The sequence below is a fragment of the Sinocyclocheilus rhinocerous genome, unplaced genomic scaffold, assembly GCF_001515625.1.
Source record: "Sinocyclocheilus rhinocerous isolate Xijiao unplaced genomic scaffold, SAMN03320098_v1.1 scaffold2169, whole genome shotgun sequence".
NCBI classification, from domain to species: Eukaryota; Metazoa; Chordata; class Actinopteri; order Cypriniformes; family Cyprinidae; genus Sinocyclocheilus; species Sinocyclocheilus rhinocerous.
In genome coordinates, this window is record NW_015658523.1 from 76,499 (window position 1) to 90,831 (window position 14,333).

At 37.0% G+C, this 14,333-nt stretch overlaps 2 protein-coding genes across 2 annotated transcripts in view; both read left to right on the forward strand.

The window, feature by feature from the left end:
* Positions 1 to 14,301, forward strand: part of LOC107722683 (citron Rho-interacting kinase-like) — a 25,849-nt gene extending 11,548 nt beyond the window's left edge. Inside the window, exons 7-8 of the mRNA XM_016531150.1 lie at positions 940 to 1,547; positions 12,459 to 14,301. Of these exons, the coding sequence (XP_016386636.1) occupies positions 940 to 1,547; positions 12,459 to 13,778 (1,928 nt within the window). The 3' untranslated portion in view covers positions 13,779 to 14,301. The remainder of the gene's footprint in view (positions 1 to 939; positions 1,548 to 12,458) is intronic.
* LOC107722690 (GTPase IMAP family member 5-like) lies at positions 6,769 to 12,146 on the forward strand. Its single transcript, XM_016531161.1, has 4 exons — positions 6,769 to 6,832; positions 7,593 to 7,628; positions 8,770 to 8,808; positions 11,263 to 12,146. Exons 1-4 carry the CDS (start codon positions 6,817 to 6,819, stop codon positions 11,970 to 11,972), a joined length of 801 nt encoding a protein of 266 aa, XP_016386647.1. The 5' UTR covers positions 6,769 to 6,816; the 3' UTR covers positions 11,973 to 12,146.
* Positions 14,302 to 14,333: the final 32 nt, after the last annotated feature.

Here is a 14,333-nt window from a genome sequence, read left to right on the forward strand (position 1 = left end):
CACAACGAAACACACAGCGTCACACACGGCGGGCTTGAGTGAGCGGAGGCCTGTGGGCTTGAGTGATCGGCATCCGGCGGGCTTGAGTGAGCGGAGGCCGGTGGGCTTGAGTGAACGGCGGCCGGCTAGAGTGAGCGGCGGGCTAGAGTGAGCGGAGGCCGGTGGGCTTGAGTGAACGGCGGACTTGAGTGAGCGGCATCCGGCGGGCTAGAGTGACCCCTTTAAAATAATGAAGCGGATGACACTGAAAGCCAGACACATTCAGTTTACAGTAGCCATGCTGCTCTGACATTAAAAGTAGAATATTTTATTGTAATTGTAAATTTTTTGTTTTGTAAATACTATTGATTTTTTTTTTACATGCAACTTAGTTTTATTATAAATGGTAAAAAAAGAGAATAATTTATTGACACAGACACAGCATCCATTGCATTCGACATCAACAATGTCATGATTCTTTGCTTGTGTTCCCCAGTCTTGGTCTTGTGTTTTGTACTCTTATTTCGAAATGTATTTCCCCAGTTTTTCTGTGCTCTTTTCCTGTGTTCTGTGTCCCTGTTTGCCTACCTGCCTTATCTGTTACAATAATTACCATCATTAGTTACTATAACAATTCATTAACCCCCGCCCCCCCATCCCCCGTTTCCCTTGTTAACATGTGTATTTAAACCCCTGTGTTTGTCCTGGATCTTTGTCTAGTCTTCTCTGTTTACTGGCTGTTATGTGTTTGGTTCTCTCCTGTTCATGGTTTCCGTCGTTCTGGTTCCTGTTAATTCTTTCAATAAAGCTCATCTGCATTTGGATCCTCTCACCTTTGTCCTAAAATTGCCAAGCATAACAAAAAAATTGAAAAATTAAACCATGGTTGCTATAGGAAATGTGATTTTATTTTTGTTTTGTGTTTCACATCAGTAATTGTTCGTCTCTTTCTGTTTCTAGGTTTAACACACAATTATGTTGCTGCGAGGATTGTGCTGCTGGGAAAGACGGGCGTTGGGAAAAGTGCAACGGGAAACACAATACTGGGAAGAGAAGCTTTTATATCAAAACTGACTTCACGCTCCGTGACCAGAGAGTGTGAGAAAGAAACCTCTGAGTTCAACAGAAGACGGATAACTGTGATCGACACTCCAGGCCTGTTTGATACTGGAGTTGATAATGTTGAGACCAGGAAGGAGATTGTGAAGTGTGTCTCAATGGCAGCACCTGGACCACATGTGTTTCTGCTGGTGATTCAACTGGGACGATTCACTCAAGAGGAGAAAGATGCAGTGAAGATGATCCAGGACATGTTTGGAGACAAATCCAGAATGTATACCATGGCGCTCTTCACCAGAGGAGATGATCTTAGAGGAACAAGAGTTGAAGATTTTATTGAAGGTGATGATAGCTTGCAGTACCTCATCAAGCAGTGTGGTCACAGATACCATGTGTTCAATAACAAAGACACTAAAGATCAGACGCAGGTTTCTGAGCTGCTGGATAAGATTGACTGTATGGTGGCAGCAAATGGAGGGAGTTTCTACACCAATGAGATGTTCCAGCAAGTGGAGAAGAACATCAGAGAAGAGCAAGAAAGAATCATGAAAGAGCGAGAAGAAGATATCAAGAGAAAAGAAAAAGAATTGAGAGCCAAATATGAAGCAGAAATAGAAGAAATTAAGAAAGAAAATGAGAGAGAAAGACAAGAGATGCAGAATGAACTGAGAAAAAGTGAGGAGGAATTCAAAAAGAGAGAAGAAGAGATCAAGAAAGAAACAGACGAAAATCTACAAAAAGAGCTGCAGAGAAAACTACAGGAGAAACAGAAACTATTTGAAGAAGAAAATAAAAGAAAAGAAAATGCTTTGGGAGAACAACAAGAGAACTTCATAAAATACTTGGAAGAAAAGCACGAGAAAGAAAAACAAAAACTTAAGGAGAAAATTCAGCGTGAAACAAGAGAACAAGCAGAGTGTGAATATCACGTCAGTTTGTACTTTCTTTGCTTTCACTTTGTATAACTGACTTAAGGTTAAAACGTTCACCGGCATAACTCTTGCGCAAAGTTTGCACATTGCTTAATATCAGCCTTTATGGTTTAAAACAGAAATATTTCCAATATTGCGACATAACTGTGCCCCAAAAGGGGGCCTAGGAATTGCGGTACCTCAGGCCGCCTCACAGGAGTGTTCATGGGCAAATTAACCAGACAGGCTTTTTAAGAAAATAAAATAAAAGAAAATGCTTTGGGAGAACAACAAGAGAACTTCATATAATACTTGGAAGAAAAGCATGAGAAAGAAAAACAAAAACTTAAGGAGAAAATTCAGCGTGAAACAAGAGAACAAGCAGAGTGTGAATATCTCATAAAACTCGAAAGAGAAGTAGCTGAAGCTTTAAAAGAAGCTGAAGAACACCTACCATGTAGTGCAAAACGAGCTCGTGACTGGAGTCAGTTTGGAGGTTTTATCGGAGCAGCTGCTGGAAGTTTTGTTGGTTCTTATGAAGACATTGTGTGTTGGATTATCAGAATAAATTCTAAATGTCAAGCTCAAACGCAAACTGAAGGGTGAGTTCAGGTACAACCCCAATTCCACCAGTACAGAAAAACCTTTACACACACACACACACACGAATAATCAATCTGTAATTATAGATTGATTATTATAACCAAATCTGTAATTATAGACTTTGGTTAAATCAGCATGTCCGTCTTTATTTTTTAAACATCCACATAAAAAGCTGCAGGATAGCCCACAATTCAGCAAACATTTGAGAAACAGACCAAACAAAAAAGAAACAAGCATCACTTTTCCAAATATTCTGTATGTTGCTTAAAAACAAAATATATTCAATTCAATAGAAAAAAGTGTTTTTTTTTGTTTTTTTACCCAGACATTTAAAAATAAGTCATTATAGAGCTGTAATCGCAATACAGTGAAACTGTGATATTTTTTTATGCTTATCATATGGTCAAAATGTCATACCGGCCCATGCCTATGACAGACAGGAGCAAAAAATGAGGTATTTGGCAGTTTGAATGTCTTACTGATCTGACAACATATCCTAAGAGAGTTATTAATTGTGAAGTGAGATCCTACTGCAGCTTTAGATGTCTCTTGGGCAGCAAATAGCAATGAGGAGAGAGACGAGTTTGAAGCACCCCGCTCAATCATAAGCCATGAAGGGAGATCAGCTGAAAGACTTGGGCATGGGTCCTGCCAGAATGTTAAGGCTCTACAATTGACAGCCCGATAGTAGTGTTGAAAATTTGGCAAACTTAAGCCCCCCAATGACCTAGACTTACATGCAGTTTAGATATTCTATGTGCTTTAAAGCCCCCAGAAAAATGGCAGTACAATAGAACCGAAAGTTTTAAAGAACTTTTTGGGCAAATAAATTGGTAAGATATTTTTATATTTTTATACCACCAGATGTCATCAAAGTCACCAAATATTTAGGTTTTGGCTGAATGATTTTTTTTGTACTGAAGTAAAAGTAATATTAAATATAACATAAAATAAGCATATTTTACATAAAAATATGGTAATTTTAGAGGTAAATAAATAAAAAAAACACAAAAAAATGCATAAATTGATGTTCCCTCAGAAGTGAGTGCAGAACAAAATGACAGTGACTTTCTTTTTAAAACTTTTTTTTTCCAGTTGGTCTGAACAAAAACGGCAGACATGTTTCTTTCTTGTTCAGATAACATTTTTGGGTGAAAGTTCTTATTTTGGACATACTTAAGACGTATTATCTGTAATTCTGAAGTACAGTAAATATCCACAGCAGTGTGGTGACTGACAGCCACACTCCTCAAAACATTAGATTCATCCACACTAAAGAGACGTGCTGATGCACAACCCACGTAAAGAAGATAATTGTGCAAATAACTGCAATTGCAGGTTTTGCAGGTTCAATTGTAGAGGCTTTTGATGTTATTGTTAGGCCTGTTATTATTATTAAGTTACTTTTATTATTAAATTACTTTTGCCCCACGATAATTTCATAGTGCATCACCGCATAACTGATGCGCTGTGAGGATAATAAAAGATTAGGCTATTAGCTTACTCCTCACTGAAAATGTTTTTAAAAAGGTATTTTAAAACAGGCCTGTAATTACAATGATTAACACTGCAGTCATCAATTAAAATTAAGAGTACATTTCTCTTTTTTTTCACTATGTATGGGCCACAAGAGAAATAGTAATGAATAATTCAAGAGAGTTATATGCCGTTATCAGCATATGTTGAAGTAGATTTGTCTCTTATCGTCTCTAACAGATTATGCGCCGTTAATGCAGCGTCAGATGCCGAAAGCGCCGTCAGTTTGTACTTTCTTTACTTTCACTTTGTATAACTGACTAAGGTTAAAACGTTCACCGGCATAACTCTTGCGCAAAGTTTGCACATTGCTTTAGCTTTAGCACAAGGCTCCAACTATTTCACTTGTATCTCAAACAGGGGCGTTACGCACTTATTATTTTTGAGGGGGCACGAGTGAGCGGGGGGGTATAACTGATGTTGGTAACTGATGTTGGCTTATGTTTTTATTTCATTTCTCCTTTTTATTCAAATTATTTCCTAACGTGTTAACTAAGCCTATATCATGAAATATCTCTCTTCTCAAATATGTGTAGTAAATGCATTTTGCACCTTTATAGATCATGTTAGTTGATCTATAATGGGCGATAGGCAAAGTATCCTAATGTTAGTGTAATCTATTAATTACGCATAAAACCAGTCTTCCCTACCAGATATGTACGGTGACCGGGAGGGGACATGTTCGGTTCACTTAATTTTGTCGTGGCCACGAGATCATTTTGTCGAGGTAATGATCATCCTTATGTCGTGGCCACGCGATGTGAAGTCATGGCCTCGAGATCCTGTTGAAGGCCGAGCATCATAGGAATGGACTTTGCATCTTGTTAATTGTAAAGGAATTGATCTAGTTTTGTTTAGAGTTGTTGATTTTTCTGAAACCAAATCCCCTTTAGTGCTTTTGCCAAATGTTCAGAAGGTGTCAATGGATAAGTGGAGAGTATACTGGTAACATAATTATTTCTGTGGTATATTTAAAGACTGGTTATAAATTGTGTGGCATCTGATGTTGATATAGAGAGCTGACTCTATTATTATGGGATGAGGCAGATGCAGGAACATTAAAGTGAAAGTGAAAGTGACGTGACGTGACATGTGGCCAAGTATGGTGACCCATACTCGGAATTAGTGGTCTGCATTTATCCCATCCAAAGTGCACACACACAGCAGTGAACACACACACACACCGTGAACACACACCCGGAGCAGTGGGCAGCCATTTTAGCTGCGGCGCCCGGGGAGCAATTGGGGGATCGGTGCCTTGCTCAAGGGCACCTCAGTCGTGGTATTGAAGGTGGGAGAGAGTGCTGTACATTCACTCCCCCAACCTACGATCCCTGCGGGTACGAGACTCGAACCCACAACCTTTGGGTTACGAGTCCGACTCTCTAACCATTAGGCCACGACTTCCCCCTAAACAACATCCATTTATGTGGCCACGAGTGTGATGCATAAACAAACCTGTGTGACCATAGCAACTTGCGATTATCAGAGATGGATTTATGAATATTTTATTTTGAATTAAGAAATTATTATATTAACTATTATAGAAATTATTAAATGATTATAGTAACCATATGACTGGGCTACCAGTCTGAATTGCACGCGATGTAGACAGCATTCAAATGAAGTTGATCATGAATAAATGCTACATAAAGTACATAAAATAAAATAGGCCTACAAGAAAACATTTTTATCCATCTGACAGTCTTGTAAGTCCATTAACTGATCGTCTGTTTTCCGTAATATTTTATATTATTATTATTATTATTATATTAATTATGTATTTGATTTATTTCCCCTTCATTTCGATCTCTTTGCTCCCTTGGTTTGAATGGGCATGATGCCTCTGGATGGAATATAGATAGCATAAGTAATGACCCAGTCACCCAGAGGTAATCACCCTCTCAGAGGTTTGGGACTTTGCAGATGCATTACGTTTGAATGTTATACTTTGGGTTAAAAAATGTGTCTTGAGTAAAATAAAGTTAATACAAAAATGTATAAGGATTAAGATTGTGTACAAGCCATTTTTACTTTTTGTTTATGTTATCTGATGATTTACTATCTGTCTGTTTGTTTGCTTGTCTGCTTGTTTTTCCCTCTACAGGAAAATAAAAACTACAGGAAAACAAAAATAATAAAGTCACAGAGACATTATTCAACAAGAAAAATGAATACATTCTGATTTGGAAAGACACGAGGAAGAGTAAACGATGTCGTGTTTAAAATCTTCATTTTATTGACACTTTAAGCTTAACCTAATCACCAAAACTGTCATGTTGCATTTAGCTAGGAAAATACATGGCAATTAAAAGTTGTAATGGACTTGTAATGCAAAATTTAGCATAGCCTAATTTAGGCCTACTTGAATTGAAGGATGTGCTTTTATTTGTACATGTCACTTATATATACTCAGATTACTGTTTTCCTTATATCATCTGATAGAAAACAAAAAGCTAAAATCAGCCACAACAGGAAATTCACAATGAATGTTTTCTCTAGGCCTTACAATCGGCTATAATGAGGATGGGAAAAACTGTTGTAGACTTGAATTAAATGTAGCCTATTAGATTTTTACCAAAGGTACAACGTTTTGCAGATTATGATAGCGTTATAGTAATTATTTTATATACTGCGTCATTACAGAACATGTATGTTTTAATGCATCCATAGGGTGGCGCGTGCTTGCTTCATACTTTTACTTTCGGTTTAAAGGTGTGGTGATACAATGGCACACAGATCAGGTAAGATGTTTAGCTAACTTTATGTACTAGCATGCATGATACACGTTTCTTTAATTATCTATCATAATTTAATCCTTCTGAGTCAACCGATCGATTCTCTTATTAAATTATGTTTTAGTAGTTGGACGTAACGTTACTTGTTTAAAATTGGTTCATCGAAACAGGAAGCGCTAAGCCTACAGCACGCATAGCATATTTCAAATTGACAAATGCTGTAAACCTAAACATATTCATAAAATATAGAAGCTGATGCGTCACAGAATCATCAGGAGGTCAGAACACTGTTCAGTGTTTGATGTGTCGTCGATTAAATGAAGATCGTGGATCATAAATGAGTATGCTATGCTATATAAACGAAAGCAGAAGTTGATGATAGCCTTTGAATTAATTAAATTCACATGAAAAAAAGATTTAAGAAAATTAACCATGGTTTTACCACAAGTAAAACCAAAAAACCATGGTTACTATAGGCTAGTTAAACCATGGTAACCATAAATTAACTATGGTTTTGCTTCACTAACCATAGTTTAACCATGGTATTTGCAGTAAAACTGGTTATACAAATGGTAATCAATACACCAAAAAAAAACAAAAAAACATGGCTACTACACTTTTACTACAATAAAACCATGGTTATTTTTTTTAAGTGCTTCTTTGGGGTTGGGCTGGTGATAGTCTTTATTCTGATTCATTTCAAAATCATGTTTGCATGATCCACTAACTCTGTGTGTGTGTGTGTGTGTTTTCTTGTGTTGTGCAGTTCGCAGAAGTAGTCCAGACTTGGATCGGCCCCACAGTAAGTCAAATGCTGTATTTGTTTTAGTTTACTGATACATCTGTTGAGCTGTTTAACATCTATTAAACAAAGACTATCAGTCTCTCTAATATTTAGTGCTGTTGATACTAAACAAGACAAATTGACAAATGATGTATCCCTAAGCATATTTCGAAAAGCATAAGCTGCTTCGTCACAGAAGCATCAGGAGGCCAGAACACTGTCTGTTGTGTGATTTGCCTTTCTCCAATGAGGAATTTAGAAATGACAGAAACTGTATCGGGTGACTGGATGATTTGGACATACTGTAGGCTTATAAATGACCTGTCTATAACTGCATCACTGCAGCTCAAACTGCTCTGAAAGATTTATTTGAAAATCATTCAGGGGTATTGTTAATTGTTATCTGTTTTTAAAGTTCATGCAATCATATCAAATCTTCTGATTTAAGAAAAGACTATTTAGATCAGGTCCATATCACCATTCCCTGAATACCACAATAATTAATTGATCGTGATATTGTAACATTATATTTTAAGTGCAAATAATGTAGTGGCCTGTAACTGTCTTAAAACTATATTGTTTCAGAGGAGAGTGTTGTTGAATGTGTATAAAATGGGTTTTTTAAAACTAAATAAACTAAAACTAAAATGAAACAAAAACTAAAATTAGCACTCAAAACATCAGCACTTTTGCATTTGATAGGAAATGTAATAATTTTACAATTATAAAATATTATAGAACATTATAATTGGTACGTGTTATTGCCATCATTGTTCCAAATTGAGTGTTTTGTACGAGCAATATAACACTGTATGCTGTTTTAAGATAAATCGTTCAGTTGTTCACCTCATGCAGTTAGAAATACAGTACTAGATGTAAAAATCATCCAAATGCCCAATTCCTAGCCATTTCTAAGATACAACTGATTAAACTCAATTGTGCAAATCTGTTCTACTTGGTTGATAGCTTGTGACAATATTTAATAAGGAACAAAGATAATTAAATTCTAGAGCAAGAAGTGCATTTTCAGAAAGGCTTCCTTTCAGTGTTCTGAAATAGAGTATTCTAATAATATTTTCAGTTTTAATGTTACTTAGTGAAACTTTCAAACATTTGAAACATTTGCACCTGCTCACTTTTGTTCCTATTTTTGTTGCAGGCAGGAGGCATCGCAGTTCAAGTGTTGATCGCCCCAATAGTATGTGAATCAACTAAGTATACAAACACAGTTAATATGAAAAATGGTCATTTTTAAAAGGCAGTCAAAGTGGAAACATGATGTTTACTTGTGTAGTTCCAACATCTACCAGCAGGTAATGTTAACAAGTGTTAAGTGTCAGCCAGGACAAGGAGGAGCGAGAATCCAAGTGTAAGCACAAAAGTTTATTAAAACACAGATAATCCAAGCCAAGAACCAAGGTGTAATCCACATAAGGGACTCAGGAACATAATCCACACAGAGAAGGCAAGAGAGCATCAATTGGAAAATGCATACAGGAACATCAACTGACAAACAACAACTCAAGCTCAGATTTAGGCTGCGTCCCAGTCCATTTTTTATGCCCTTCACTCACTAACTTCCCTCCGTCTCATTTACTCGGATGTACGTCATTGATTACGTTGCATGAGTGCCCACTACTGGTGGAATCCTTGAAATGGGCTGAACTGGAACGTCCTAAGCCCTTGATCACTTATAACAGAAACACTTTTTATATACTGCTTACAGCGCCATCTGTTCAAGAATAAAGTTCAATGTAAATATATACTATTTAAATACTAATAAAGTGGGGGTATATATGCTTTCATGATAAACGTGACTCAATATAAGGACTTATATTTGTATATTGCGACTACAGTAAAAAAGCTTTTAATGTTCTAAAAACACAGATTTATGAGCAGTATTGGATTTGAAGATGTCAGAAACACACGTCCTTGTTGTCATGTGGTGAATTTGGCCAATCGTGAAACAGCTGTGTCATCATCAGCACTCCTGCAATCGCTCTGAAAAACCTGCGCCCGCTGAGTCAACATTGCGACTACAGTAAAAAAGCTTTTACTGTTCTAAAAACACAGATTTGTGGCTATTATTGGAATTGAAAAGGTTAGAATAATCCCGAAACACACGTGATAGTTGTCATGCGGTGAATCTGGCCAATCGTGAAATGGCTGTGTCGTCATCAACGCTCCTGCAGTCGCTCTGAAAAAGCTGCGCCAGCTGAGTCAGCCGGCTGCTCTCGAAACGCTCTCACCGTACTTTGATGCCACACGTGACAGTGACGTGGCGTCGGCGTCGGTTCATGTCGGACTAAATTTCTAATCGGCATGCACTGCTTCAAGTCAGCCGCCGATCGGTTTGCGCGGCGCCGCATGAAGTCGAAAGCACCTATTGACACACAGGTGGACGTGATCACATGACAATGAGTCCAGGCAAAGATTTTTGGGAAATGTGGTTCCTGATGGAATTGCAGAGGAGTAGTAAGGAGTGCGCTCTGGTGGAGCTCATGGGCACCCCAGCTGCTGATCGTGACAAACAAGGACCTGCTAATCCATCAATTCATGAATGCCAGCTCTAGCCTTTGTGCCTTGTCCAAAACAATCTAATTTATAGCATACTTCAAAGAGTATGATCAATTATAATTACCTTATTAAATGTATCTTGTGGGTTTTTATGCCAAGTACTTAAATTTAACAAGTTACTTAAATCAATCAGAATACTATAGACTGCTACCAATCAAATTTTTTTTTCAACATCAAAACAAGCGATCTTTACACTGCAAAAGTGAAACAGAAGCTGCATCTGACATGACATTTATGTTTATTTACACAGTTTAATGCTGCTCAAGGCTGGCATACTGTATATGATTTACACAAAAATTGCATTATGTAAATAGCCTATAAATAATAACAATAATAATAATAAACTAATTACAGAATAGGGCAATATCATAAAATATTGTTGATTATTATCTTGATATTGTAATCATGATTATTAAATAAGATTAATAGAAAGATTTTTGTGGGTAAAGAGCACATCATATTCTGGCTACAGATGAAAAGTTAAAAAAACATTTATGAATTGGTTTATTGCACATTACAGATGACAAAATGTGGTTATCACAGTGGTTATTTCAGTAGCATGAAATAATTAATAATTAGAATTAGATAATTGATAATTATAGCTCTCACAGAGGTTCAGTTCTAAATGACTGAAGCAGCGGCATGCGACCAAGTAATCTTATGCAGCGCCATCTGCTGGTAGAAATAATCACTACATGATTGCTCTGACATATTGCTCCATTGCAAACAGCAAGGGCTTGCTTGCAACATATTTGCGGGCTGTTTTGAAATTCCCCTGGGGACATTTCAGCAGACAGCTCCAGTCAGGGACAGGACACCAAAAAACAGGACTGTCCCCAGAAAATGAGGCCGTCTGGTCACCCTATTTTTCTAATAACCTAATAGTAATTAGGACTGATATAGTAAAAAAAAAAAAAAATTCAATTTTTGATTCTGTTAACACAGTTATTAATTTTGACATTATTACTGTTTTATTCTGACATTAGGCCTAAAAACCTTTAGGAAGTCAAATGTTCTGTGGTTTCTATTAAAAGGCAGTTTGCTTATCCCTCTTTCTCTTCCTCATGTTTTTCAGTGTCAATACAGGCATCTACAAAACCAGACCTGAACCTGGTGTTGTGTGGAAGTGATGCTGCTCTGAAAGCCTCTGTATTGGAATGTTTCATGGGGGAAAAAACACTTTCCATGTCACATCAGACGTTCAGCTCAGAGTGTGTGATGGAGGAGGAGAAGATTCATGGTCATCTGATGAGTCTGGTGAAGCTTCCAGCTCTGATCCATCTCTCAGAGGAGGATGTGATGCATCAGACTCTCAACTGTGTGTCTCTCTGTCATCCTGGAGTTCATGTTTTCCTCCTCATTGTTCCTGATGCTCCACTGACTGATGAAGACAAAGCAGAAATAGAGAAGATCCAGAAGATATTCAACTCCAGAGAGCACTTCATGCTGCTTTTCACCACTGATCTCACTGTTGGAACACTAGTGACAGATTTAGTCAAATCCAGACCAGAATCTCAGAGGTTAATCAGTCTATGTGGAGGTCAGTACAGAGTGATGGGGTTAAAGGAACCTGAAAACTCCAGGCAGATCCCAGAACTACTGGAATATATAGAGAACATGAAGACTGAACCGTATTCACTTCAGATGTATATGAAAGCTCAGGAGAACAGAGTCAGATGTGAAGCAGAGGAGAAATATAAAGAAGAACAGAAGAGAATGGAGAATGAAATTAAAGAGTTAAAGCAGAAGATTCAGTCAGAAGGTGAGTGGATAATATTCTTTTAAAATAAAATGTTTTTATATATGATTTCCATCATGAAGTTTATCCATCACTTGCAAATCTGAGTCAGCGTTTCCCAGCCCTGCTCCTGGAGACACACCAACACAACACATTTTCAAACTTTTCAAACATTTTCATTTTGAATGAACTCATCAGTCAATTAGTAGAGACTCCCAAGACCAGTGCCTTGTCCAAATACCCAAATACCCACACTTGCAGTCTTGGCCACTTGACGGCCGAAGCGCAGTGCCCTTAACGCACACTAAATCCACACTATCTCGAATACTGCTTTTGCTTGCTGAATCCAGTTTGTTCTTTTACGCGAGGAGTGAAAATTGCATTCTGTGACTCTAAAGTATTCACATATTAAGTGGCATGTTCAAATTCAGTTCTTCATGACCATTTAACTTCATCGCTTTATTTGCTGTACCTTTTAGACATTTTAAGTCTATATGTGAATGCCTGCAATGCAACCTTAGAATCTGGCCGAGGCAGAGATGTCCATTAAGAAGAGAATGGAGGAAATAATGAAAGAGAGAGAAAAAGAGATTCAGGCACAAAATGAAGCATTACAAGCCAAATATGAGCTGGATATGAAAAACCTGATGAAGAGACTCGAGGAAGAGAAGCAAAGAGCAGATGAGGAGAGAATGAAGATGCAGAATCAACTGAGAGAAAAAGAGGAAAAACTCAGAAAAGAGTTTGAAGAGAAAGAAAAAACAGAATGGAAGAAACGAGAGATTGAAAACCAGAAACGATCAGAAGAGGAAAAACTAAGAGCTGAATATTATCAAAAAATAGAAGAAATGAAGAGAGAGATTGAAAATCAGAGATCACAGTATGAAAAACAGCAAAAAGAAAGAGAAGAAGAAGATAGAAAGAGAGAAGAGAAATACAGACGAGATCAAGAAAAGATGAGAACTGAACAAGAACATGTTATAACACAGTTAAAGATAAAAGAAGAAGAAGAAATAAAAAAGAGAGAATCTGAGCAGAAAAGGAGGAATGAAGAAGAAGAGGAGGACAGACAGAAATGGAAAAGAAAAATAAAAGATGCTGAAAATGACAGAAAAGAGACTCAAGAGGAAATTAAACGACAGCAGAGAGAATGGGAGGATGACAAGAAACGACAGATGAGAGAACGAGAGGAAGAGGAAAGAAAGAGAAAAGAGAAACATGAGGAACAACTGAGAGAAAAACAAGAAGAACTGGAGAAAATGAGAAAGAGATTTGAAAGAGAGAGAGAAGAAGAACGACAGAAGATAGAAGAGGAGAGACAGAAACAGAGAAGAGAAAGAGAAGAAAAAGAGAGAGAATATGAACAAAAGAAAACTGAAATTGAAAGACATTATGAACGACTGGAACGAGAGAGAAAAGAGGAGTGGGAGAGAAGAAAACAAGAAGATGATGAGAGACGAGAAGAAGAGAGAAAGAGATGGAAGAAAATGATTGCATATCTGAAACAAGAACGAGAAGAAGAGATCAAGAGAAGAGAAAGAGAGGAGGAGAGAAAAGAAAGAGAAGAGAAAGAGAGAGATGAAATGAAACAGAAACATGAAGAGGAAATAAAAGTCGTGAAGAAGAAACATAAAGATGAAGCCAGAAAACAAGCAGAAGAGTTTAATGAGTCGAAAGAAAGAAAACTGCAGCACGTTCAGGAGCTCACAGAGATGCTTAAAGAACGTCAAGAACAACATGAACTACTGGAAAAACTCTATCAGCACCTGAAAGAGCAGCAAGGAGAAGAAATAAAAGAGCTGGAACTTGTAGTTGAAAAACTGAAAAATAAGTCACGCTGTGTCATTCTGTGAATTTATTTAAGCATAAAGTCAAGACAATATTACTGTAATGCCTCAGTTTTATTTTGTATAGTTACTTAACTGAAGCTTTTGTTCTGTGATTATTTTTGCAATTTCTGGATTCTATTTGATTGGAATTTTAATTTAAAAAAATCTCAAGACCTTGTTAAATATGTACTGTAATAGGCAAAAAAAATAGAGTTTAATTTGATGTGTTCAAATGCCTAGAAATGTTACTTCAATGAACAAGAAAGAGAATATATATTTTAACAATGTCTTGAGATTTATATTTATTTTTCAATCAAATTCCAATCAAATAGAATAGCAGAAGAGTAGACAAGCTTTGGGACATACTATCGCGTCATAAATTTGGTTCTTTAATGGATGTTATTAACACGCATCCTGTCACAGTATACTGGCCTGTCAATCATCTTGTTACAGTTAACATCCTCCACATTTCATTTCATTTAATTACCTACCATAAAGGAGAGAAAAGAAGTAGCACATTAATCTGCCAGCCGTGGGCCTTTCATGCAGAGAACTATATATATACAGTATATATATATA

Excerpts from the sequence above, each read along its gene's own strand:
- LOC107722690 (XM_016531161.1), top strand. Across the intron at positions 7,629-8,769 it reads AGACTTGGATCGGCCCCACA|GCAGGAGGCATCGCAGTTCA; the intron begins GTAAGTCAAATG and ends TTTTTGTTGCAG. Across the intron at positions 8,809-11,262 it reads AAGTGTTGATCGCCCCAATA|TGTCAATACAGGCATCTACA; the intron begins GTATGTGAATCA and ends CATGTTTTTCAG.